General features: G+C 51.4%; 3 protein-coding genes across 9 annotated transcripts in view; 1 reads left to right on the top strand and 2 right to left on the bottom strand.

The window, feature by feature from the left end:
- Window positions 1-5,001, top strand: part of Lrrc36 (leucine rich repeat containing 36) — a 57,795-nt gene extending 52,794 nt beyond the window's left edge. For both annotated transcript variants that reach the window (XM_005345475.2, XM_005345474.3), the window contains exons 13-14: window positions 1,567-1,681; window positions 4,664-5,001. In XM_005345475.2, the coding sequence (XP_005345532.1) occupies window positions 1,567-1,681; window positions 4,664-4,889 (341 nt within the window). In that variant the 3' untranslated portion in view covers window positions 4,890-5,001. The remainder of the gene's footprint in view (window positions 1-1,566; window positions 1,682-4,663) is intronic.
- A 2,774-nt stretch (window positions 5,002-7,775) lies between these two features.
- Window positions 7,776-11,591, bottom strand: Tppp3 (tubulin polymerization promoting protein family member 3). The gene is made up of 4 exons (XM_005345473.3): window positions 11,379-11,591; window positions 8,699-8,893; window positions 8,425-8,578; window positions 7,776-8,309 (listed from the first exon to the last, which is right to left on the bottom strand). Exons 2-4 carry the CDS (start codon window positions 8,884-8,886, stop codon window positions 8,121-8,123), a joined length of 531 nt encoding a protein of 176 aa, XP_005345530.1. The 5' UTR covers window positions 8,887-8,893; window positions 11,379-11,591; the 3' UTR covers window positions 7,776-8,120.
- Window positions 11,592-12,510: 919 nt separating this feature from the next.
- Window positions 12,511-26,614, bottom strand: part of Zdhhc1 (zinc finger DHHC-type containing 1) — a 23,138-nt gene continuing 9,034 nt past the window's right edge. Inside the window, exons 2-12 of one of the 6 annotated variants that reach the window (XM_026789239.1) lie at window positions 25,040-25,086; window positions 23,187-23,429; window positions 18,842-19,017; window positions 17,065-17,166; window positions 16,616-16,740; window positions 16,373-16,531; window positions 16,027-16,139; window positions 13,538-13,620; window positions 13,255-13,345; window positions 13,041-13,119; window positions 12,511-12,954 (exon numbers count right to left, since the gene is read on the bottom strand). In XM_026789239.1, coding sequence (XP_026645040.1) covers window positions 12,692-12,954; window positions 13,041-13,119; window positions 13,255-13,345; window positions 13,538-13,620; window positions 16,027-16,139; window positions 16,373-16,531; window positions 16,616-16,740; window positions 17,065-17,166; window positions 18,842-19,017; window positions 23,187-23,429 — 1,434 coding nt within the window. In that variant the 5' untranslated portion in view covers window positions 25,040-25,086 and the 3' untranslated portion in view covers window positions 12,511-12,691. Of the gene's footprint in view, window positions 12,955-13,040; window positions 13,120-13,254; window positions 13,346-13,537; window positions 13,621-16,026; window positions 16,140-16,372; window positions 16,532-16,615; window positions 16,741-17,064; window positions 17,167-18,841; window positions 19,022-23,186; window positions 23,430-25,039; window positions 25,087-26,614 lie in introns of those variants that run through there. The other 5 variants (XM_013353859.2, XM_013353861.2, XM_005345471.3 and 2 more) reach the window with 5 other exon arrangements.

The following is a 26,614-nucleotide window of genomic DNA, read 5'->3' as shown; positions in this document are numbered from 1 at the left end:
TTCGAGACCAGCCTGGTCTACAGAGCTAGTGCCAGGACAGGCTCCAAAACCACAGAGAAACCCTGTCTCGAAAAGCCAAAAAAAAAAAAAAAAAAGCTGCCGCACACAAAGCACACGTCTACATTTGTGTACAAATGTATACAAGTGTGTACATTTCAGATTATTTTCCTAGGAAAAGCCAAAGAGCATAGACATTTTTGAGGGTGTTCTTACACATTGCTAAACCTCTCTTGAGAAATGTGGTTTTGATAATCACATCAGTCATGTGTTTGTGCTCCCTTCTCACTCCGTCTCTATAAATACTACTTTTGTTTGTTTGGTTTTTGAGACAGGGTTTCTCTGTGTAGCCCTGGCTGCCCTAGAACTCGCTCTGTGGACCAGGTTGGTCGTGAACTCAGAGATCCACCTGCCTCTGCCTCCCAGGTAGCAAATGCTACCTTTTAAGTTTGTGTTTAGGCTGAGGTGGCACACCCCTTTACTGCCAGTACTCGAAGGCAGAGGCAGGTGGATCTCTGAGTTCAAGGCCAACCTGGTCTACAGAGCAAGTTCTAGACAAGTTCCTGTTAAAATAAATAAATAAATAAATAAATAAATAAATAAATAAATAAATAAAATCTACCCTCTACTTCAAACCTCTAGCTCAATTTTTGTAAGTAAATACAGGCACTCATATTGCTATGAGAAACTTGACATGGAAGCATTGAGCCGCCACTGTTAAAACTCAGCCCAATACAAAACACAGATGAAATGGTCATCAGTCTCCTCCCACCTACTTCAAAAATAATCCTTTCGTTCAGTCACACACGCCGGTTCTGTACGGTAGCTTCCAGGGGTTAGTGAACTTACAGCAGTCCTGTTTTCCACCTTCTAGACCTTGCCACCAAAAACATGATCCATGGTAGCATCACCTGGGAGCTTGTTAGGCAAGGGAGTATTGGTCTCTTGAAGGGCCTACTGAATCAGAATCTATTTTTAATAGAATCCCAGGCAATTAGTAAGCTTATTAGCAATTGCAAAGCTACGGTATTCTAGAAAACTGGCTCCTATAGGACCAGAGTTCCTGTGCCTTTTTGCCTACCTCATGACTGTCGGCAGTGGTAGAATATTTAGAGAGGCAGGTGTAACTGTCTTGGCTATCACTGAGATATTACAGCTTGAAAATCTTGCAGATTGACACAGTTCTAGATGTTTCCACAAACTTGGTAGGGAGAAAGGGCTCAAGTTTCCCAACCAAAATGTAGAATGCAGGAGATTGAGTATTGTTTCCTGGGTCCAGCAGTGAGGACAGGTGTGTCACTGGAACCTGGTGGTGGTCCTGTGGCTCTGGTGAAACTCTAAGGCTGGTCTATATGTCTAACTGAACATGGCTGAGCTGTAATTCAGGTCTGTCACCAAATGCCGTATTCCTGCCAAATAACTCCTGTCTCCAAGGGAGGAAATGATGAATGGCAGGTGGAGGGAAGTACTGGGAAGGGTGGGGGCTGGTTGAGATGTCCCCAAGTACTTGAGCTCTACTGAAGGTGAGCTCAGAGTCCTGCTCACTCCTGGCTGTTGTACCCTTTGTAGATGATCTTCTGCGCAGGAACCAACAGCTGACTCTACAGGTGGCTTGCCTGAACCAGGAGCTGACTCAGTTGAAAAGGCTGGAGGAGACAGTTGCTCTTCTCCATGAGAGTCAGAGGTAGGAGCGGTCTGACTGGCTGGCTTCAGAGCCTGTGTTCACTTCTCTTTATCTGCTCTGCTTTTCTTGGAAACTAGACTCTCCACCTGTGTAAATGAGTGTATGGAAATCTCTCTCCCGTGCTAGGCCATGCTAGCTCAGAGATCAAAGGACAGCTTTTAGTACTGCCTTTATACACAGGGACAACTGGCACTGGTGGGTTGGAACTACTCAGCAGTTAGTTTTTCAATGGCTACAATGGGACTTTGGGGTCAGCCAATTGTTTTGGTCATTACATACCCCTCAGATCAGTCATCTGGCTCCTCTGGAAAATGTCTGTTTGCTATCGAGCACAAAGACTCACTAAGAGCACTCAGTAGGGAGTAATAGGGAAAGAATCCAAAGTAGCCCTTGCGGCAGCCTCTTCACAGAGAGCACCTCCTGATGGGTTGGGGGAGGGGCTTAAGGCAACCGGCAGTTAGAACTTTCACTGATGTTTAAATAACCAAACCCCCTACCTTCAAACTCAGACCTCATCACTGATTTTCAGTAGAGTAGCATTAAAACCAGAGGGTCAGATCCAGGCCCTTTCTGGATAGCTTAAACAAGCAACAATAACAACAAACCACCCCATAACTTTTCACTTGGGTATGGTAGGACATGGCTATAACCCCTGCGCTTGTGGTAGTAGATGGTCAGCCTTGGCTACATAGTGAGTTTAAGGCTATCTGAGACTCTGTTTAAAAAAAGAAAAAAAAAGAGCAAGCAACAACAAAACTCTTTATAACTATTTCAAGCTTTGAAGAGTAAAGAAAGGTCAAAGTCATAGTTCTGCATTGGAATTACAGGAAGGATTTGTTGATTTGCTGAAATGCAGATTGCTAGGCTCCAGCCCAGAATTCTGATTGGCACTGTAGGCTCTGAGCTTGAGTATTTGTGTTTCTGATATTCCCCGTCTGTGCTGTAGCTGCTGGTCTGGGGCCCACGCTGCGCGTTAGAGCGTCTCCTCTAAGGGATGAACACTCAAAATACCTATCTCAGATTAACTTGAAACAACTCTGTTTTCCTAAATCACTCAACCTGTTTATTTCATTTTTACTTTGGTTCTTAGGGAAATTTTTTGGTTTGTTTGTATAGTTTTATTAAACATTTATGTCATCTTAAAGTCAAATCCATAAATAAGATTGAAAGGATCTAGCCATTTCTTTCCCCTCACTAGCCTTCTACAGTGGACTCTGCTGGTGCTGTTATCTGCTGAGCTTTTAGAAAAAAGGAACAACTTTTGCTGGGCAGTGGTGGCGCACACCTTTAATCCCAATACTTGGGAGGCAGAGACAGGGAGATCTTTGTGAGTTTGAGACCAGCCTGGTCTACAAGAGCTAGTTCCAGGACAGGCTCCAAAGCTACAAAGAAACCCTGTCTCGGAAAACAAACAAACAAACAAAAGGAGCAACTTTTATAAAAAAGGTTACTTTTTATAATCACTCTTATCTTTTTTATATTTATTTATTTATTTAGATTTTTTTCGAGACAGGGTCTCTCCGTAGCTTTTGGTTCCTGTCCTGGAACTAGCTCTTGTAGACCAGGCTGGCCTCGAACTCACAGAGATCCACCTGCCTCTGCCTCCCGAGTGCTGGGATTAAAGGCATGTGCCACCACCGCCGGGCTTATCTTTAACTTTAAAAGTGTCTTAGTCTCTGCCTCTGTGCGCTTTGCATGTCTGTGCGCCATATACTCATGGAAGCGGGAAGAGGGTTCCAGGACCCCTGGAGCTGGAGTTACTGATGTTGGGAGCCACCATGTGGTGCTGGGAACTGACTGCAGTCCTCTGGACGAGCAGTGCTTTGTGAGCCCCCTCTCCAGGCCTGCTTTAACATTGTAAGCTATTTATTTATTGGGAAAGGGAGGAAGGATTGAATATGCTAGACTGTGGGTGGGATCAGTGTACAAGGTTGCTTCTTTCCCTCTACCATGAAGGTCCCAGGGATCAGATTCAGGTCGTCAGGCATGATTACAGCACCTTTATCCACTAAGCCATCTTATTGACCCAACATTTTTACCTTAAAAAATCAGTTCACGCAGGGCAGTGGTGGTCCACGTCTTTAATCCCAGCACTCATGGAGGCAGAGGCAGGTGGATCTCTGTGAGTTCGAGGCCAGCCTGGTCTACAAGAGTTCCAAGACAGGCTCCAAAGCTACACAGAGAAACCCTGTCTTGAAAAACTGAGAAAAAAATCAGTTCACAGTGGCCTGAGTTAGCTCTCAGTCCTTTTTGTGCCTGCCTAGTACTCATTGTGTGGTTATCCTTTTTTTAAATTAGTCCTCTATTATAAAATTACCAGTTAGATGAACAATATTTGACTGCAAAAAATAGTCCAGTATGAGCTGAGGTGTGTGTGTACTTAGCAAGTGTGAGGTGCTCAAGGTCAGTTCCCACCTCCAACCCCTGAAAACAAAATAGTGCTTTAATTAATACTATGGGTATAATTTTTTTGAGACAGGGTCTCTCTACATAGCCCTGGATATCCTGGAGCTTACTATATAGATCAAACTGGTCTCAAACTCACAGAGATCCGTCTGCCTCTGCCTCCTGGCTGGGATTAAGTCATCTTTTGTATACATCATCTTTTGGCTTTTAGCGTTGTGTGGTAATTCAGAGTCCAAGAATGCAGTAGTGGCTTGTACCGTTAGTCAGCTACAGAGGCAAGCTAATAAAAGAAGCAATGATTCGCGAGTGGGAATTGCTGGGCCTGACAGGAGCCGGTGCTCTAGTGCTTCTACTTCTCATCAAGAACCGCTCCATAAAATGTGAAATATAATTGCCCCAGTCAATCGGAACACAATCACATGAATTGTAACAAAGGAACTGTAGGTCTGCTTTAAGATAATCCACTCATAAATTGGACAGTTCTATTGTGTATTTGTCTTTTGAAGTCATTTCAGACCTGAATGGCATCTACTTTGCTTTTGTGATTTCATGACTGCCTTTTCCCCTGGGCCTCAGATCCCTGGTGGTAACTAATGAGTATCTGCTGCAGCAGCTGAGTAAAGAGCAAAAAGGTTATTCCGGGAAATCGCTCCTGCCTCCCGAGAAAAGTCATCCTTTGGGGAGATCATCACCCTTTGGGAAAAGCACGCTGTCTTCCTCCTCACCAATGGCACACGACACGGGTCAGTATCTAATACAGAGTGTCTCAGAAGCTGCCCCTGAGCCTAGTTTGTGGAGCTAGCCCTGAAACCCTCACCACCAGCTCCCTTCCAGCCATGGAGGGGTCTTGGTGCCATTGTCACGGTGTTGGGTAGTGGTGTTTACCCCAAAGATTAAGAAAAAAACTTTTATGATTATATTGTCCCTCTTATTTTTCTATTTGTTTCCTCCCATTTGGTCATTCTTTCCTTCTGTCCACACAGATTGTTAGACACCATTTCACACAGAAACATTTGATTGGAAATGTCAGAAAAGGAAAAACAGAGGATACTTTTCAGTGTCCTTTGAGGCTGTGGCAGGAAGTTACAAAAGGACATCTGTCAATGTCTTTTGTGTTAGATGAATTCCAGAGACTCTGAAGCATTTGGAGTCTCCTCTGCCATGGTGCAAAGGTATCCACTCTGGAGGAGCCCACAGCCTGGTAAGACTCACATGATGAACATCAGAGGTTGGTCTAATGAGAGCTTGGAAGAAGAGCTTGCAGATTAGGATGGTTTCAGGGAGATGATGGATAGCCTTCTAAACTAGGAATGCAGAGTCTGGTGACCCTTGAGAAATCAGGGATCATGGGTCAGGGACAGAAGTGGGACATGGTACCCTAAGAATGTATGATAGGACAGCCACCAGTCCTAGCCTGGAGAGTGCAATGTCAGGAAAATGTCTCCAGAGGACAGTCAACCAAGACCTGAGAATAAATAGTTATTAGGCAAAGCATAGGACCAAGGACAAGAACAACAGGAAAATAGCAGCTGTGCTGTGTCACAGAGTGACATGTCTCCAGGGCTGCGGAGGGCAGAGGAACTTAGCTGCATGGCTCCTTGCAGACTTTCCACTAAGGAACAGAAGAGTAGGGCTTGCATTTAAAAGGCTTCCTCTCTAAGGAGACTGGGTTACAATGAAATAGAACTGGCCTAAGCACAAAGAAGCTGGTCAGCAGAAGCAACAGAAACAGGCCCACCTCACTCGGCTCGTGAGCGTGCGTGGGTTCAGTGTGCACTTCACACGTGAGGAGTGTACATATTTTGATCCTGGTTAATCAGGGATGTTAAACCTCAGTGGGTCTACTTCTGTGTCAGCTTTCTCCGGAGCAGCTAATGTTGCCAGGAAACAAATGCTCTCAGACCTCTTCACCTGTTAATCCATGTCAGGAAGGGAGGCAGGGGACTGAGACACTGTCTCATGTTCCTACTCAGATGCCATGCAGGGAAGGAATCTCACTGCTACGCTCACGGCTGTGAAGCCCACATGTTTCTGAATTAGAAATAAGTCCACAGACATTTGGGTTTATCTGGCTTTTCAAAAAGAGCCAAAAATTTTTTGTGTGCATGCTCCACAAGGGCCATCTTCTCCTTGTCCCATGAAGAAATCTCCATAGAGCTTAAGACTTACACAGAGAGGAGAATGTCTGGGTTGTCACATTTTAGAAACACAACTCAGGGTGCGAACCAATCTACTATGCAGAGCATCATGGGCAAATCCCATAGTTCTTGCCCCCCCACTCCCTGCCTCTAGTGTGACAGCCCAGCGTCTGCTGAGAGCACTCCCTCCCTCCCTTCCTCTCTCTCTCCCTCTCTCTCTCTCTCTCCCCCTCTCTCCCACCCTCCAAGTCATCCCACCACTCACAGGAATGAACAGGCTGCTCCCGCCCCCCCACCTGCAGCTCTAGCTGAGAGTGAGACCAGGTATGGACACAGGTGGACCCATTTGCTGTGAGGAGCTCTCAGTAAGTGGGAGCTGGAAGGATTTACAGATCCCACAACGCTCACTGTGGGAAAGCTTGCAATCCAAACAGATTTCCCAGGCTAGATGAAGGGACCACTCCTTTACTGCTGGGGAGGAAGAAGCTGAAACCCTACCCAGGTAGCTTGAGAGAATAGGGATGGCCCAGTGAGGAGCCAACCTCTGGCAACGGGGAGGCAGGTGCCAGCCTGTGTCCTCTGCTTTCCAGCCGACCTTTGTCCCTGTCCATCCCACACCATTTGTCTGCATCTCTCATTCCTACATGGTTGGCAGAGCTTGAGCCCAGTCTGAGCAGCAAGCGCATCTCAGGACAGCCTGTGGGATGGAGGGACACACAGTTACATTCCCTCACTTGTGCTCAGGTCAGAAGCTGCCCTCTCAGGGACAGGCCCCAAGTGTCCGTGTCACAACAGCAAGGAAGGAGAGTTGGCAATGAAGCCTATGCTTGGGAACAGCTCTGCCCAGACACCAGGGACTCAGAACTGATGATCTGGAAGGAAGCAGAATGGCTCCACCTTCCCCATCAGAATGGTGAACAGACAGAAGGGAATCAGCCAGAGTCCCTCACTGGGACCCCAGGCTCATCACTGTCCATGAGGCCCCGTTCTTTTGAGAAACAGTGTTGGGGTTTACTGTGCCAGAACAGGGCTGGCATGAAATCAAGATGTTTACAGTTTGGGTCTTATCTGTAGAAGTTTTTCTTCCCTGGGCCTCAGTTTCCTCAGCCATAAAATTAGGGAATCAAACGTTTATTCTCTCAGGTTCCTTCTAGCCCTGACTATTCTGAGATTCTGGGCTAAAGCCCAAAATGTCTTACCCTAATAGCCCCCTGCTGGCAGCCATCATACTGAGGCCTGGTGCTGAGCCTCTGCCAAGGCTTGGCTCAGGCCAAGTGTGCTGTTTCATCCTTCCTTCTGCTGTGCAAATGCTGAGTGCAGGCTGAGGCCCTTAGCGATAGGACAGCAGGCTGTGATGGCATCACTCTGGGGTCAGGGCCAGCAGAACACTTTACATCTCCCTGCGGCTCCGCTCTGCACTAATGGAAGAGGATCTCATCCATTCTCCTGGGCCCGGCTGCCAGTGGGAAGGAAGAGCCCAGCAGGGTAGATGACAGGAGGTGGTGAGACTGAGGGGGGCTGCAATGACCCCATCACACCCAGTCAGTCCATATTGGTACAAAAGGTATCTTTATTGAGGTCTGGGTAAGAATTAGGCACTTGGCCAAAGCAGCAGCTTAAATATGAGGCAAGCAGGCAAGAGTCAGCCATACCTGGGACCAGGCTGGGGAGGTGAGGGTGTAGGCACTGACTCCCAGACAGAAGTCAGGGAGACAAGAAGAAGGAAGGGACATAGATGTCTGGGTCAGAGACCTGGTAGGATGGCCCTGGGACTGGGCAGGAAGCTCTTGGTGGCAGATCCAGCAGGGAGGGAACCAGGCTTTCTTGTTCTGTGTGACCCTTGACTGAGGCTTGAGCCTCCAGTGGAGCAGCCTCACTGGGGGCCTTCCCAGGTCTCACTTCTTCACCTTGGCATCATAGGTGCCGGCATTCTTGTAGGCACTCACGTAGCCACTGTCGTCCAGGATGTCCTGCCGTCCAGCAATACCCTTGCCCTTGCCACTCTCATCGAAGCGTTCCTTGTGGGAACCTGTGTACTTACTGGTGTCAGTCAGCCGGTCCACAGCACCTCCTGTTTTTGCTTTCTGTTTGGACAGAGTTCCAACAGGGTCACCCAAGAGGGAAACTGGCCCATCCTACCCACCCCACTCCAGCTGAGATTCCCCACCCTTTCAGCAGCAGGGCTAGCAGGGCACTTACAGTGACACCCAGATTGGCTGGTTCCTTGCCTGCTACCAGCTGGCAGATGGCATCAAAGGCCTCTTCCTTGCTCTTCCCCTTAAACCTCTTGGTTGCCAGCTCTTCCAGGGCCTTCTTGAACTCCTCATAGTTGATGACTCTAGCCGACTTTGCCCTGCCGTGCACCACGTACACCGTAAGGATTCTCCCTTCTTGATATCCTCCCTGACCCCAGCCCCCAACCCCCAACTCCCCACTTTCTGGGAACATGAGAAAAGGGCTGCCCAGCACTCACTTGACTTTGGAGAAGACGATGTCCACATCCGTACCCGTCACAGCCTTTCCGTCAGCCACCTTACAGTCCTTGCACAGCTTGGCCCAGTTCTTGCCGTTCATCTCTTGCCCGCTGGCCTTGGGGTCGCCATGGATGGCAAACTTTCGGAAACTCTCCTCCAGCCCAGCTACATCGGTGCTTGCTGCCATGCCAACCCTGTGGGAATCCACCTCTGTCACCGCCTGAGACCCAGACCATCCCTGCTGCCATCTCAAAACCGACAAGGAGTGAGCTGGCCGCACGCCTGGTACAGTCCCTCAGAGAGAGGGGGCACCTTGTGTCTTCTTGTGCCCCAGAGCTGAGGAAGAGCCACAGGCAGAAAGGTCCTGTTACACTCAATGCCAGTTCTGGTTCTCAATAGGGCTCAGGGGATGAAATCATGATGCCCACACAGCACTGAGAACAGAGTGGCACTGTCCAGAAGGGCTGTGCGGGTAGCAGCTAGGGCATGGCTTTGTCTGTCCCTGGCACAAAGTTTGCTTGGGTGGAAGTGAGGGGGGGCAGGAAAGCCCTCCCTCCCTGAAGCTCCTTGTCAAACTGGGTCAGTGCCAGGCAAGGCTGGCGTATGGGCAGGTATTTCGTGAGGGCAGTGTCTCTCTAAGGGTCATGAAGACCTAGAGAGGCCCAACCTAAGCCTGACAAGGGAGCAGGAACAAGGGCAGTGGTGCATGCCCTAGGCAGGGGTGCAGCTGGCCCAGCCCTGGCCTTGTTACTATTTGCTGTTAAACAAAAACATGAGGGGAGCAGGAACTTAGTTAGGTCTGGCCTGGCCACAGTTTGTGAAGCCTGGAGATGGTTGCTAAGGGAGGGTAGTCCTGCTTGGAGAGTGTTGCTAAGGGTAGGATGGTGTCAGGGCGGCTTCAGGGAGAAGCTCCCAGTGCTGCTGGGTTGGGCTGGGCTGGGCTGGGGATCAGGGGCCCACGGGTGGGGCATGCCAAGCACTCCCTAAGCCTAGGGCACAACCGTGGCTTCTTGGCCCCTTGCCACTGATTGAAGCTGAGCTCCCAGTCTGTGGAGCTTAGGAGTGGGAAACTGGAAGCAACCTAGGTGGAGGCTTCTAGAATAGCCCCTGAAGTCCTCCATGCTAATGGGACCATGATCTTGGTGCTTCAACCCTTCACTGAAGCATACATCCCCTTGTCTACACTTCAGCCCTTCATTAAGGTCTTCTTATCACACCCTGAGGGCGACCACACCAGTCCACATCCTCACAGCTCATATGCACTGACTGAGCCCTGGCTCTCCACACCCTCAACCATGTACCCCCTGACCCTACCCACAGCCCTGCACTGAGGCCTCCTCCAGCCACACCCAAAGCCCAGAATTTGACCCTTTTTTCCACTTCCATCTCGGCACAGACACTAAGAGTCCTGCATTGAACCCCCTCTCCAGCATACCCTCAGCCCTGCACTAAAAGCGCACCTTCCTAGCTCCCTCCTGCACCCCCTGAGCCACCCTCACTCAGCTCCCTCCTGCAGCCCTCTGACCACACCCTCGGCCCCACTGTGAAACTCCCACTGCAGCTCATACCCTGTACCTCACTTGCATCCCCATTTTGCATCCTTTTCCTTCACATCCTGAAGACCCCAACCACACTCACTAACCTCACTCTGCACACACAGCTCTTACAAAGACTCCCTGACCATACCCTGGAGCACCCCCCTTCATCCATATACCTGCAGCTTCTGACACAGTCCTGCCTTGAACCCCCCCTCACAGTGTCCAGTCTATGCAATAACATTTCTGTACTCCCATGCAAAATGCTGAACACCCACCACCACAATCCATACTGCAGCTTCCTGACCACATCCCTCGCTTTCCTACATTATCCATATACCTAGAGCTATTGACACAGACTGCCCCAAAGCCCCTCGAGAGTCTAACCAGCATTGGCATCTCCATATTCCTGCATCATATTAAGATATACCACCATCACCACACCCACTGCAGCATCCTGATCACACCCTCACTCTCAGCCACCATCTTTGTCTGCCTCTTAGAACAAAAGTCACCAATGACCACAACCCCCCCCATCCCCCCACAGCTTCCTCTTCTTCCACTACTATACCAGTAAGTAGACACTGAAAGACCCTTCCTGGTGACCACACCTGCTCATCCGTAAGTTGCAGTTTTTAAGACGGGGAAACCAAACTCCACATTGCAGGGGACCTCTGTGGGATGTAACCCAGATGGTACTGCGCTCCCTTTGCCTCTCCCAAGGTGCAAACCCCAACCGGGAACCCAAAGCCCTGCACTTGGTCACCAGCAGTAAACATACCCAGGGGAGTTTGGGTGCTATGTGATGCTCGTCTCAAGGATGGGAGGATCCTGAGCCTATTGCTCATTTCTGTCTAGGGGAAGATGGATTTGGGGGCTGTTCAGGTGGAACAAAATCACAGACAACTGCTCTGGGGTCTGTAGACCTTGGATGGAGTGACCACGCCTCTGAACTGAATCCGCCTGTCAGCTCCTGCTGGGACAGCTGCAGTCATCAATCAGCCTAGCAAGGAGGTGGGGGTAGGGGTGTGTGTGGAACGCTTGGGCCAGGGCCGGGGTGCATCCAAGGCTGGTACAGGCTGCTCCCACCCACCCCTCCTTGTGGAGGATATTAATCAGGGTGGTCGATGTTCAATTCTCCTACCGGCTTCTATCTCGTGGCTGCTCCTGAGTGTGCCTTCGGATAGACAGGACCCAGGAACTAATCGACAGATGCTGGAGACCCAGGAGGCTCCACAGCTCCGCTCCCTGCCGGCTCCCGGATGGGACTGCAGCTGGGGCGGCTCCGCGGTATTATCCCTTGTTTCTCGGTCACCATAGAGACGGTGAGTCCCACCCCCTAGGCAGTCTCGGCGGCGGAGAGTGACCAAGGTCACGCTGGCTCCTCCCACCAGACCCCGCCCTGTGTGCTCTGTAGGCTCTGGGCCCTTGGATTTGCTGCGACTTCCCCTCCCCTTCAGCGCGGTCCTCAAGCCGCCAAAGCTGCCCTCTGCAGTCCTGGATGTCCTAGGATAGGAACTCCCATGGCCAGTGGGAAAAGAGCACCCTAAAGCTCAAGTGGGGTCCCCAGCCCTTAAAGGACTTCTGAAAGAGTCAACCTGAGACTGTTTAGAAGCCGAGTTGAAAAGAGCGGGATCGTCTCCCTCACTACAAGGACTACAGCTAACTAAAGAAAGACCACAGCTGTTGCCAACTACCCCCAGGTTCTGAGTAGAGTCCAGATTCTGGCCTATCGGGGGAAGATTGGGACAATCAGTGGATCACACATACCTAGCCCTGGAACGCGGGGTACTTTGATGGCGACCACTGTCAGGAAACAATTCCGGACATCAAGAACGGCTGCCTCCCTCCACTGCCTCCTCTCCTCTCCTCGGCCTCACAGTCCCTGCTCCTGCTGCTGCCTCCGGAGCCTGCTTCCACTTCAGTCTTCAACTGCAAATACTACTTGACTAAATAACACTGCTGGGTGTGGTGGCACACGCCAGTAGTCTGGGTATTCAGGAACTGAAGCTATGGATTCAAAATGCTGAGGCTAGCCTGGGCTACAAAGGAAGCTGGAGAAGGAACGGAGAGGTGGGAAGGCGAGTAGTAGTGCTTGAACATGAACAAACCCCGTGTTTGATCCCCGATCCTTAAAACAAAAATCCTCTCCAGGGAATCTTCCACCTTTCCTGACCCACCCCACACTCTGCCCCAGGCCAGCTAGTAACAGTCACGGGCGGCTTCAGGAAGACCACGGTTCTTTCCATTATGAAAATAAGCCCTAAGCCCACAAAAGCATTTAAAAAAAAAAAAGTTTATTGGAACATCAGGGCTGGTGGAGCGGATATTGCTGAGTATTGGGCAAGGGAGGCCGATCCCGCCGGCCTTGAGGCCCGCATTCGGTGCGGCAAAGATGGGGTGTTGCATAGAGTGGGGCCGGCCATTCCTACACGGCCCACCTGCCTCTAGTCCGCACTAAAGCAGACCATCTTCACCGCCGCCAGGTGACCCGGGCTCGCCGCTGCTCGGGCTCACGAACACGGCCGGCGAACGTGCCTGCAGCGCCAGCCCAGACTCTCGGCCCCTGGCTCCTGGGGCGCCCAGCGCGGCACTGCCCAGGCGTGTCTGGGCCACTGGAATCTCTTCCATGGACTCGGCTGATGCGGAGTAGTAGGCGCCTGGGCTGGCACTGGTGGAATCCGACGAAGAGCTGGAGTGGCGGCCAGGGGTCCCAGTTTCTGCACAGTGAGGGAAACTTTACTGAGGGGAATCTTTCCCTCCCTCGAACTAACCCAACAGAATCCAACCTGAGAGGAATGCTCACCCCGTAACCTGGGCAGCGGGGGCTCCAGGTCCAAGACCCCAGACCTTGGCAATCTATACACACGCCGCTTCCTCTTTTTCTGCAGAGACAGAGGGAGTGTGGGCCACTTCCCCAGACCTCACTTTGCCCAAAGCGGCAGAGATACTTCTAAGAACGGAGGCTTCTTTTCCATCTCCCTCTTCTTGGGCAGAGGATCAAACCCAGTCCCTCCTACCTGGGGTTGGATCCGTGGAGGCAGAGCCAGTGTGTCTGAGGAGGGCAGTGGTGGTTCCACTTGGCCTTGGGTGGCAAGAAACTGGGAAGGACTGAGGTAAAAGCCAGAGAGCAAGCTCTAGATGCTGCCCCGGAGCCCTTGCCTGCTAGAGGTTCCTGTCCTAGCAGGACAGAGAGACACTGATCCATCCAAGACTTTGCTAAACTGGCCCCAGACACATGTTTTGACCCTGACCTACCTCCCTTTCTCCCACCACCCATGGGGACAGCCAGGTAGTACTTACTTGGCATTTAATGCTGCCGGCCTAGCCTGGCCAGAGGGCTCTGGACGCACATGGCTGAAGTTCCTCAGATAAAACTCCATCTCCTCGGGAAAGAGGGGGTCAGAAAGGCTGGGAGGCTATGTCTGGATCCACAGCCTCCTAAGCCCTGGGCACACCTTGTCACTGGCCTCTCTAGAAGCTTGGTGGCCTCATGTCCCAGGGGTCTAGGGCTGTCTTCCTGGATCTCAGATGGGCTAGGAAAAGCCTTCTGCAGGGTAAGGTTTCAAACACTCATTTCCAGATCTCACGCCATCACAAGGGCTCTCTTCAGCTAGTCCAACTCCAGTTATTCTACTTGAGGAAGGCTGCAGCCCCTCGAGTCCAGTATGCTTCGACTGGGCAAGCATAGCCAAGAGGCTCTTAGGGACAAGACACTCAAGAGAGGCCCTCATCTGCCCCTGGCTCCTCTTGGGGCTACAGTCCTCAACTAACTTGTTCAGAGACCAGGAGACCAGTTTGTGTGCTCCAGCACTAAGAGGTCAGTATGGCTGCATACTGAGTACAGCCCTCGCTCTCAAAGAACCAGGAGGGTACAATCATTGTCCCTGCTCCCCAGAAGGAAAGGGTGCAGGTGAGAAAGAGTACCACAGCCCTGAATCCTGGTTCATACAAAGAGAACTCGAAGACGGTCGAAGTAACAAACCCTGAAGCAAAGGGCTGGGAGTGACTGGGCCGGCACCTCTGCATGCCCGCCGCCTCCAGCTTTGCTGGAGAGAACTGCAGGTGAAGAAATAAAAGCCCGGGAAAAGCCAGCTCAGGAAGGGCGTGGGGCAGAGGGCAAAGGGCGGGGCCAGTGAGCTGGAGGGAGCACCCAGACAGCTGTCGCCTACTAGGCAGGAGTTTCCATGGTGACAGAGGCGTCCTGACTAAGGCAGAGAAGACACTGTAACAGAAAGCCGTCTCTAAAACAAGCCTATGTTTTGGGGGCAACGGCTCCAGAGAGGGGCCCCTCCCAAATTCCTGCTGGGCGGGGGTGGGAGGCTGCCTGCTGGTCCCTGAGAGTTTTAGGGACTAGGGTAAGGCCCAGCCAACTACTGGCTGACTGCACAGGTGCAAAAACTGAGGCCACAGATAAAGTGCCATGCTCAAACTCTGCCCAAGATGACCCTTTGGGGAGGATATGGGGATCTGTCCAAGCAGAGCAGCACAGGCCAGAATCTAGTCCCAGGTACTGGAGCCTTAAGGTTATTTGCCTCACACCTTTCTCCCCCACAGCACCCAGCAGAGGGGACAAAGGCTACCTTGGATCCCCTAGTCTCCAGGATAGAACAGAAGTCAGACCCTAACCAGCTAAAAGGAAGTCTGAAGATATCACCAGGAGGTGCCCACTCAGCCTTCCCTCCTTTCCTCGGAACTGATCCTCAGGTTCCTTCCTCAGAACCCTTCAAACATTTGCACATTCCTGATGCACTCTGGAACCTCTCAGCCATAGCGTTCTCTCTTCTGTAAAAAAGGACAAGCACCGGGCTCCTATGGGGCAGGCTTCCCTCGAGTTAGCTGCAGGCAAACAGAATTGACTTAAACGGCTTTGCTGTTGCCAAGCTTGGCCCCAAAGGTACAGGACCCTGAAGTCTAGGCATCCCAGAGCAAGTCTTGCTGACTTACTCGACAGGTACTCTGGGATGCACACAGCTCAGAGCCCAGACCAGGGCAGGTATGTGATAGGGTGACAGGGTTCTCTAACGGTTTGCTAGTGCTCCACAGCCTGGCCCATGAGCAGGGTTCAAGCCCTGGGTATGAGAAAAGGAGAGGCGGGGTCCTATTCCAACCCGCCCACCAGCCTGTGTTTGTATCTAGTTGCCATGAAGATTTGGGATCTCAGCCTTCCCAGCAAAGCCTGCCCGGGCCCCCTGCCTTCCCAGTCCCTAGGGCCTCTGAGCACTGGACCACCTCCATCTCCAGATGCTGACCTCAGGAAGCTGGGAGCGTGGGAATGGGGATAGGCTGGTCAGCAGCTGGGCTGGCCAGGCCAAAGCCTAGGTTGCAGGGTTCCTGCTTTGTCCCCTATGTGTAGAAGTCTTAACTATTCCCAGACCAGACTTCGGTTTAACCTTTCTGAACCTTAATGTGCCCATCTCTAACACAGACTGTTAACAGTTGCCCCTGTTCTAAAACTAAAATAGGATAATAGGTAAGAAGTCAAGATTACAGATGAAGAGACCCGATGGTTACGGCCTAACTACCCAGTTGACAACCAGTGGTCAGCTTCCTCTCCCAAGTGCCTGGTGCCTGGACAGGAGGACATGGGACCGCGGAAACACTCGAGCTCCTTTTGGCTATGTTGGTGCCCATGGCCCAGCAAAGGCTGGGTCCTGCTTCCCAGTGCCCACTCCAGCTGCTGTCCTAGGCTTGCTTCCCTTGCAATGGTCTCCTCAATGGCTCTTGCTGCACAGCCCCACTCCCCACCACACACATACACTCACGCCCAGGTCTCTGGGCCACCTCTATACCTGAATGGGCCGCATCTTGCGGGGGCACGACTCAAGCTCCTTGTGGGTCTCCTTTGCTTCCTGGGCTGGGCGGTGCTGCACGATGTACTCATAGGTGGTAAGCTTGTGCCACACTGGTGGGTGTGGGAAGAGAGGGGTCAGTAGTGGAGAGGTGACACTGGAAACTGGAAGGGCAGGCAGCCAGTACCAGGTTCAAATCCCTAGCCACAATTATACTAAGCTATGGGGCAAAACCAGGCCTACCACAAAGAACTGGCACTGGATTTCAAAGCTCTACAGTTCAAAAAGGCACCTCCCTGCCGCCGAGACTCCCCCCCTTCAGTGTGAGCCTGGAGGAGGCACTCACTTAGATAAATGTGGAAGCAGAGCAGGTGGCCGAGCAGGGCTGTAGAAAGCAGGCCTAGGAGGATGAGTAGGGCAGCCAGGGCCAGGATGGCAGGAGCCTGGGTCTCCACAGGGGCAGCAGGCAAGAACACAAACCACACATCTGTGTGATTCTTCAAGACTGCAAGGCATAGGCAGTCTGTGCTTAGCCAGGGGTCAGGGGTGCACTGACTAAAACATGTCTGTGTCTAGAACCCACACTGACCTTCAAAGTGTTGGTTGGTACGAAGCTGCATGGGGTTGACAAAGAACTCCACGAAGACATATGTGGCCACCAGCACCAGGAGCAGAACACCCAATAAAGCAGATGCCACACTGTGTAGAAAGAGCCTGGCCAAGCCACAGGTAGCTGTGAGCACTCAGGATCTCGACCTTCGTAACAGCCAGAAGCCCAGAAGCCAGGCTCCTGACCCCAAAGCCCCAACTCCTCAGAAGTCAAAGTCATAGAGCCTTAAGAGGCAACCACTTATCAGGCCCCCCATCTTTGTCTGGACCAATAGGATGGAAGACTCCAAACCCACCCTCATCCATCCCAAGTACCACCTTCTCAGCATGCACACATCCCTACCCACAACTGTGCGCCCCGTTACAAGCAGTCTACAATAGAGCCCAGACTCAGAGGGCTTGAGTTCCCAGACCCCAGGTAACTCTCACCGATAGTTCCTCTCACCCACGCAGTTGTTGAGCCACTTGCAATGATGGTCGAAGCCGCAAACGCACTTGTTACAGGCGCTGCAGTGTTTGGATCGCGCACTCCTGCGGAGGGTTGGGGAAGGCACCTCGCACCGGCCAGCCAGCCCGCCTTGGCAGGTGTAGCAATCAAGTCAGGCCTGGTTCCTAATTACCTACAGGCACCTCCGCCCCTCCCGGAGCGCTGCAATGAGGAGCACACGCGCCCTCTGGCGGAAACACGTGGTAGGACACCTGGAGAAGGTTCTGAGAACCATGGTAAAGGGAAGAGGGGGTGCTCTGTGGGGTCCTACTCTGGAACTACATACCTAAGTAAGGTTCACATGAGAAAGAAAGGGGGCGTCCTTTGCAAGCAAAGACTTCTGTGCCAGACCACACACAAGATGCAGGTACGGAACCTGAGGCAGAATGCACAGCTGCCCAACTGGTGTTTTAATTGCACTTCTAACAGCCCCATTTTGGGGTCCCTTTCTTTGCCATCCTACGGGAATTTTCCTGGCACTCTTCCAAAAGGCCTGTGTGGGCTAGCTGTAAAGGAGCCGAAAGGAGAGGTGTTCACTGTTGTCTAGGGGCGTTAAGGAAACCCGTGGGCAAGGAACCCGTGAGAGAATGCCACATTAGGAGACAAGTGGGGTCTCCCCCAGGAGGCACGACGGAAGACCCAAATGAGTATGGCAGGATCTCTCTCCATCGTTCATGGAAAGTAACTGCCAGAGCCACTCAGAGTGCGTGCTAACTGCTGCTTAGGGAATGGCAATAGGCCTTCAGTTCCTTTACACAGACCCTCTAACAGGCTACTTTAAGCCTTCAGTTTTCAAGAGTGGAGCTGACCTTGGGCTACACGCTCTCCCCAACACATACCTGAGTCTCGAGATTTCCAAACTCCAGTAATGTAGGGAAGACTCCTAGAGAGGCACTGGGATTTGCCAAAGGAAACCAGGTGTTCTGTCTCCTCCTCAGTAGCAGTAAGGCATGGAAGCAAGCCACTTGGCCTCAGACCCCTCATGGGTAAATGTGCTGGGGGCAGGGGCTCCACAGCTAATGTGGCCTTGACTCTGCTGCTCAGTATTTTTGTGGCTCAGACACCTCCTAGCTTTCTGACCTGGCTCTTTTGTTAAAGAACACGGCACTTAGCACAGAACACGTAAGGCTGGCCTCCCTCCTGCCCCTATCTGGGTGCAGTGAAGATGCCACTGGCAGAGTTTGTCATTTAGAATGGACTGTGGTGCCACCCAGTACCTCCTGCCTTTGCTACCGGAAATGCTAGCCTCGTCCTCTCTCCCATCCACTCTCAAGTCACTCCGCCAAGACTCTGTTGTTGTTTTTGGTGGTGGTGGTTTGTTTGAATCTGTGTCTTACTATGTAGCCCTGGCTACCCTCAAGCTCACTAAAATCCTCCTGCCTCAGCCTCCCAATTGCTGGGATTACTGGTATGCACCACCATGCCCAGCTCTACCAAGACTCTTTCTGTTTTGTTTTTGAGACAGGATCTTACTAGGTGTCCTGAAACTTACCACGTAGACCAGGCCGGCCTGAACTCCCAGAGATCTGCCTGCCTCTTGCCTTCTGGGTGCTGGGACGAAGGGTATGGGCCAGCACACCCACCCTCCAGCACAACTCTTGACTACACAAAGCACAAGTGTTCAGGAGCACAAATCTAAGTGTGGAGCCTGGCGCGACTCTCTGGACATCCTCCAGGCGTGCTCACGGGCCACCCACTCACTCGCACGCATCCACTCACACGTCCACGTCGCAGAGGTTACAGTGCAGGTCCTCGATGACGTGTGCATGCTGGCTGCGGTTGAAGATGGGCAGGGGCCCAGAATAGCTCTTGTCCCGCACATTGGCATCGGCTGGATCGATGGAGACAGCAGTCAGGTGCACCACCAGGTGGCCAGCAAAGATGGCACCCATGCACTAGCCCAGCAGGTTAAAGACTCAGTCCGTACTCTGCAAACCGGGAGCCCACCCACCTTCTTGGATAGAGGACTTCCCTGTCCATGCAGATTTCCTTTGTACAGAGACTCTGCCTGTACTATGTTCTCCTGCCCTCACCAGACATTTTTATCAGACCCCTAAACCCTCAGCAGAATAGGGTCCTATGACAATGGAGCCCAAAGGCCAGTACCGTGTACTACTGCCACCAAGGAGTCTAGCCACAGGGCTTAGGCCCTGCCAGTTTCTTGCCTCAGATTTCAGAAGGTGAAAGTCTGAAGGCCGCCATCCCCTAAGGTCCAGAGACTAAAGCTGAAATTCTGAGCTTGGTTTCCTTGCTCTCACAGGAAGCAACTTCTGAGATGGAAGCCGCTGCCCCCTTTCAATAGCAGGGGCCAGATGGAGAACCCCTTGCAGACAAGACTAATCTACTGGCTCCCCCCCCCCCCACCTCAAGTCCAGGTGCTTGGCACCCTGCGCTGAGTGTCTGGGATAGCCTCACATGGTCAGGGCTAGCCAGGGCAGTGCAGCTAACTCCTGGAACTAACACAAGCACTTCCCATGGCTTTGTTGAGCCAAATACAGGAAATGAGCAGGCTGCCGACTGGCTGCAAAGTCTTCACACAAGCTCACCCACAGGCTCCACCCAGGCGGATACTACTTGTCCCTCCACCTACTCACCCATGAGCATTCTTTGTTCTCCTACTAGCCAGGCAGGTACCATCCCTCCACCACTCTGTGTTCATCCTTTACCCACTACGGCAGCTGCCCAACAACCTCTTCACTCTCCCTCGGTAGCCAGATTCCTCTGTCTGCATGAGCTGGGCTCTTCCAGAATGTGCTGTGCCACAGCTGAAGAGCTCTCTATCCCATGGCCAGGGTTACCTGAGAACCTCACTCTTCTCCAGAGTCTACCCTTCTGTGTTCCAAGAGTGAGTTTTCAGAAGCCTGCACTTACGCTCTTCCCTGCATCAAGGCCTCCAGTGACTACTGGCTCTCTGGATGAAGGTCTTGCCTTAGCCCAGGCCAAAGCTGGTTTTCCTACCACCTCACGCACTCGGCTGTTTACATGGTTCTTCCCTTTGCACCAGGCATGAAGGAATATGGCAAGGGTGGGTCCTGGGTCCTTAGGAGCCTGCTGCACGACGGAAAGCACAGGCACTAATCAAATAACAGGCCAGCCCCATCATGTACTGGTAACTTTATCTACTCAGACAGGTTCTTGCCGAAGCAAAGACCTGTATTTTGGTTACAGCCATCTTAAGTTCACAAGTTAAGTAAGCTATTCAGAAGGCTCTGTAGGGAAAGTTCAGGGATCTTCTTATCTCCCTAAGTTAAGACTGTCTACAGGCCTGCAGATCTGTGGATCCCAGGCACCAGAAGTGATTAGCATTTCCCCCTGTAAATATTTATAGACCCTCAGCATCCCCTTATCTCTTCCTATCAGCTAGGGGATGCCTCCAGACCTGACATTCCAGCATCCTACCTTCCCCACTGCCTGTTTGCTGTATAAGGCTCCTGAGAAAAACTAAAGTTGGCAGCTTGATCAGAACACAGACTTGATGTCCATTTCTCGTGTCTCTTGCCCCTCCATTCCTCTCTTCCAGGTTACCAGGGACCCTGATTCTTGTCCTGCTTGTCGGGACAGATGGTGCCTGAACAGGGACCTGAAAACACTGTGGAGGTCTGGGAGACTTCTCTAAAGAAATGTCATTGCAGCTGACGTGTGGAAAGGAAAGTCTAACAGGGTCTTGGAAGGGAAGGCAGAGGGAAAAGAGCTGAGCTGATACCAGAACTGTGCAGGCTGTCAATCAGAGGGAAGGCTGAAGTATTGTCCCAGCTCACGACTGCTATATGAGGATCCATGCTGCCAAATTCTGAGCTTTCCAAGGGAATTCTAAAAAATCTAGGTGGCGTGCACCCAGCACTTAGGAGACAGAGGCAGGCGGATCTTTGTGAATTCAAGGCCAGTCCTGGTCTACAAGAGTGAGCTCCAGGACAGGCTCCAAAGCTACAGAGAAATCCCGTCTTGAAAAGAAAAAGAAAAATAGAAGACCTGTGCATTTTGGGTATTTATCATCCTCCAATTTTACACTGCATTCCCAATATCTGCATGGGTGTGACCACTGTGCCCCACCTGCCAATCTGCCCTCCTCCTGGTCCCTAACACCCAAAGTCACCTTTGCATTCCTGAAGCTCAGGACCATTCTGGGCTCACAGTGGGGACTTGGTCCCCACTTCTCTCTCAGAGGCCCTGAGAGCTTGCTTTAACAGAAGGAGATTTTGATGGAACTATACAGCCTTGGTCAGACTGCCAGGCTAGGTGGCTCTGGGAGCATCCATGTGGCTCACAGAAAATAGAGAATATAAAGTAGACCAAACCCTCAAATCATTCCATTCCCCAGCCTGAGCAGCCCTTCTGGAAGTCACTATCCTGTCTGAGCCTCTTTCTTCATATGGTCTTGAATGAGAATCGTCCCCCATGTGTTCATGAACTTAAACTTGGTCACCAACTGGTGGCACTGCTTGGGAGGGGCAGCCTTGCTGGAGAAGTCCACCACTGGGGAGCAGGATTTGAGGGTTCTTAGTCTTGTTCTACTTCCTGCTCACTGTCTCTGCTTCCTGTGTGCAGTGAATGTGATCAGCTTTCCTGCCTCATGCCCGCCTACCTGCCACGCTTCCCCACCATATGAGCCCTATCTAACCCCCTGGCACCATGAGCTGAAATAAACTCTTTCTTCTATCACTAGTTTTGGCCGTGGCATTTCGTCACAGTTGCAGAAACGTAACTAGCCCACTGCATGAATGGGGAGAAGGCCTTCCTGACAGGATTGTCACACGGCCCTGTCAAGTGTGTAGCACATGTAAGGGCTCAGTCGGTGTTACTTTGTTTGCTGTCACTTGCTCTGACCTTCCTCACTTCAGGAGAGTGCCTGAGGGGACCTGGGTGACCTGAGTCAGGGATGGAGCTACTTCAGACCACAGGAGACTGTCCCACCTAATCACATGAAGGCCCACGGTCCTCTTAAGGAAGGTCATTTCCTATGCACTCACCCAGCTGTTGCCCTGGCCTTGGCTCCTGTGAACCAAGAAGCCCCCGCAGACACTGCTAATGTCTGAGGATGACGATCTTCTCTAACCCCTCTACTCCACTGCCTTTGCCACTCACCAGCCCAGGGCTCTGGGGTCTCCAGGAAAGTACACTTGGATTAGCAGCTGGAGCCCTTTATGTTCACAAACTTCCTAATAAGCGCTCATTGTCATGCCAGTCCTTAGAAGCAAACAGAACCCCTTCCTGTGGACCAGAGAACTGCATTAGCTCCTCTGAGCAGCACAGCCCAGAGGAGCCTGAGCTGAGAGGAAGCCCCGTGGGCATGTGCTCTGGAGCCTATCCCATCTCCCTCTCTCAGGACTCCTCTTCAGGAGGGTGATGCCAGCAGACAGTGAAGGAACTCTCTGATGGGGCACAGGGGGGTTTACTGCATCCTACACCCCACCTTGTAGCCAGGCCTTCTGTCCTTGGGGGTTGCAACCAGGGCTAAGACAGCCAGACCATATGGCTCAAGCAAGTTAGTGTTTGTCACTGTTCCCAGGAGCTTGCAGGGCATTTCTATGCCACCTTTTGCCATAGCAACCCTCATCCTAACACCAATAAGAGTGCAAATATTCCTAGACATAGCAAAATAATGTCTATAAATAAAACCACATTTGAAATGGACAGAGAAACTTACTATGTGGGAAAACTGCACCGTGACAAATCCCTTCACAGTGGAATAACTGCTCCCTAACTTGCTGTTTCAAATGAGCGCTGAACCTAGGACCTTGCACATGCTGGGCAAGTACTCTACCAGCTGAGCCATGTCCTCGCCCCTCATTTCCCTTTCTTTGCTCAAGCATAATCAGTCTGAAGAAGCCTTAGGAGTCTCTGTCAGCCCTTCTCTGGAATTCTGTGCTCTGATGAGCTTTGGGGCTGCCCACTCACTTTATCAGTGGAAGGTCAAGTGAGAAGTCCAAGCCAGGCAGAAAATCAGCTGAGTAGACTCTGCTCTACACCACAAGCTCCCTAAGACCCTGAGCCCAGCCTCAGGCTTCTGCCTTCTGCTATCTATCCACCTCCCCAGCTTTTCCAGTCCCTTATAGTCCAAGGATACAGCATAGCCAGCAGGCACCCAGGGGTGAGGCAGGAGGGGAACAAGCACCCCAAAGCCAATCACAGCGAAGAAGAGGTAGAGCAGCCAGGCCACAATCTGCAGCGGGTGGGGGGGCCAGCTCCATCCGTTCCGGCGAGACCGCTGGCCCTGCAGTTCTGGGGAAGGGCCACTGTCCTGGGAGGGTGCTGTCCACACGCTCTTCTCAGGGGCTGTCTTGTTGGAGGGTTTGTTGCAGATGTTCATCTCCAGGGGAAGAAGAGTAGACAGCATTAAGCCCCAAAAGGCCCCGTGGGAGCGCAGGGCCCTGGCTGCAGCCAGGATTTAGCAGGAGCATAGGGACCAGCAGGGCTGTGCCCTCTGCAGGGGAACCTGGGGTCCTAGCCTGACAGAAATAGACAGTTCTCTAAACCTTGAGAACAGACTCTGACCCAGCCTAGCCAGGTCAAGGGAGGATGGTCCGAACTTACTCAGGACACTGTGGTTGCCCATTACTCAAAGTGTTCCCTCTCCACAGCCGTAAGAGTGAAACTCAATAAGACATGTTCTCATCTGGTAACAATATCAAGCTGGGGCCAGGGCGATGAGAACACATGCTGATTCTGTTAGGATTAGTCACCTCCGTCCCAAGATCCAAATCAAGTGTCAGAGAGCCCCCCCCATCCTCTGTTGAGGGAAACAGGCAGTGGGGGTGTTCAGAAAGGAGATCTGGCCTCAGCTGCTTAGCAGACACATAGTCTCCTTAGGACCAGGGACCAGGAACTTCTCCCCTGTGCTGCAGAGGGACTCTCTATGGCTGCTTGGCTGAGGATGAGCCCGCACACAAGGGAAGGGAGGATTCTTCTTGGATTTCTTCTGACAGAATAAATGATCATGCTTCTCCCAGCCAATCTGGGCCTGGTGTACAGATTTACCAGAAGGGTAAGGGCCACTGAGAAAGCTCCAAGCAAGGTCAAGCCTTGGCCACAGCCAGACCACAAGATGGCAGCAACCCCCTATCCTGGCCTGCCTTGCTACAGCCCAGCTGCTGACCAAGGCGGTAGGAGCAGTAGGACCAGTTTGTCCTTACAGGAGGAAGAGTCCTGCCCACCAGTATCTTCTGGACTGACAAACTAAGCAAACATTGTCACACCTCGGGAAAGAGGCCAGTTCTGAGCTCGTAGTGGGAAGGCCAGGAGTGAGCAACAAAACCCAGGCAGCTAGATGCTCCTTTCAGGGGGACGTACCCACAGATCAGCAATCTCTATTAGGATCTGAATCTGCAATGGCCTCCTATCTAGAGGTGCAGTCTTGGGGGAGCTTTTGGAAACTCTGGGAGGAAGGACCTAGTTAGGGGAAATGGGTCTCTGGAGATGGGCTTAGGGATGTTGTCCCTGCCTACCTCCTGCCTTGCTCTCTACTGCCTGGTCTGCTATCATGTAAAACAGCTTCCACCACCATGGAAAGAGCTGCTGCACCACAATGGGCTGGCACCCTCGGAAACAATGAGAAATACACCCTTGCTCCCTGGGCAGTCCTGTCAGGTCTGTCATTGCAGCTACACCAAAGCAGACAATAAACTGACAAAGCAAAGGAGGGTACCGCAACACTTCTACCTGGAGTGACTGGCTTCACAGGCGGTGGCCATCCCTGCCCACAACAAGCATCCTCTGATACAGGAACATTTCCACAGGGTCCCCAGCAAAGTCAGGGGCCCTTGTGCTCAGTCCTTATGAGGACGGTCTCTGTAATCTAGAGTATTCTGCCATCCCCATGCCTGCTGCCTCCCTACACTAGTGTCCCTCAGACAGTGAGCATGCTGTAATTCATTCACCTCTGTCCCCCATGTCCCCTCCCCCAAGGATCAGGAGCTATACCTTGTATATAATAGATGCTCATTGAATGTTCGATGACTTGAAAACTTCTGAAATAAAGCAAATGTGTGTCAGATAAATGATATATGGTCCTGGCCAAGCAGGCCCGAAGCGACTAAGGTGACTGTCTTGTCCTGACTCCATTCTGTGGCTGCTTAGACCGTTCTCAGCAGTCCACCCCAGCAGTCACATCTGCTTCGGCAGTACACTTGGGGTTTCCATGACCCTGACCAGAGTCCAGATGTACTAACAAAATCATTAATGTTTACGCAAACTTAAACTGAAATAACTGAAGGTATGGTATAAGTCAGAGTAATTGTTGTGTTGTGTCTGCAATAACTACCATGTTTGTGCCTAAACAACTGTTTCAAGGTTACTCTGACCTTCATCTGACATTGAAGTCACTGTGCTTTTTGTGGTTTTTGTCTTTAAAATCACTGTTCCCCAAGCTTCAGCACCAAGAGACTTTAAAGCATGAACCCACTCTGGGTTGCAGGCCAAACTGAAAGAACTCCATATTCTAAGGAGACTCCCCACTTTGGAAGAAACAGGTCTAGGTCTGACTTTGGGCTTTGCACTTACTAGCTGAGAGGACCAGATTTACTCCTCTGGAAAGTAGGGGTATGGGTGCCCCCTAGGCTGCATAGTTTAGTGATACTGCAGACAATCCTACAAGTAAATGCGTACCACATGGTACATGTAAGTACCTTAAATAGCTCTCTGGTTTGTTTTCTATCTCTAGGCTGCAGCTACTGTGTCTGATCCTACAAGGTCTATGTCCAAATGAGAGGACTGGCTGAGGTTGCCACAGGGACAAGAAAACAGACTATTAAAGCGCAAACTTGCAGGCTGCAGGCAGCTCAGTGATAATGGATTTGTCCAGCACACGTGAGGCCCTAGATTTACTCTTTTTTTGTTTGGTTTTGTTTTTTGAGACAGGGTTTTTCTGTAGCTTTGGAGCCTGTCCTGGAACTCGCTCTGTAGACCAGGTTGGCCTCAAACTCAGAGAGATCCACCTGCCTCTGCTCCCGAGAGCTGGGATTAAAGGCGTGCGCCACCACCGCCCGGCTTTAGATTTAGTTTTTAGACACACACATGTACACACACACACATGAGTACACACACTCTTGCATGTAGGATAACTCAGAAAAGTACAGTTATTGCAATCAACCATATGATAAAAATGATAAGAAAACCATTTAGTTGCCCTCAGAAAGAAATGTGTACTTTTAATCCAAACACGATTACCCAGACTTTAGCAGGTTTATCCACAATTGTTATAAAGCTGAACTGCCAACATTTGTTGACCAGAATATTTGACTTGCATTAAGGCTTTATATCTTTGTATATTCAATATCCACACATACAAGATGTGGTGCACACACCTTTAATTTCAGAAGACAGGCAGACCTCTATGAGTTCGGGGACAGCCTGGTCTACCTGGTGAGTTCCAGGGTAGCCCTGATTATACAGTGAGACTATGTCTCAAAAACAGAAGTTCTCATAGACAATGGGGAGACAGCCAATGCCTGACCCCTCGCCCTATTTTTCACTCTCGAACATACCTTTGTTTATCCT

The sequence above is a fragment of the Microtus ochrogaster genome, chromosome 4 (assembly GCF_000317375.1).
Source record: "Microtus ochrogaster isolate Prairie Vole_2 chromosome 4, MicOch1.0, whole genome shotgun sequence".
Lineage (NCBI taxonomy): Eukaryota > Metazoa > Chordata > Mammalia > Rodentia > Cricetidae > Microtus > Microtus ochrogaster.
The sequence above is the reverse complement of the archived record's forward strand: the minus strand, read 5'-3'. Positions and strand labels throughout refer to the sequence as shown.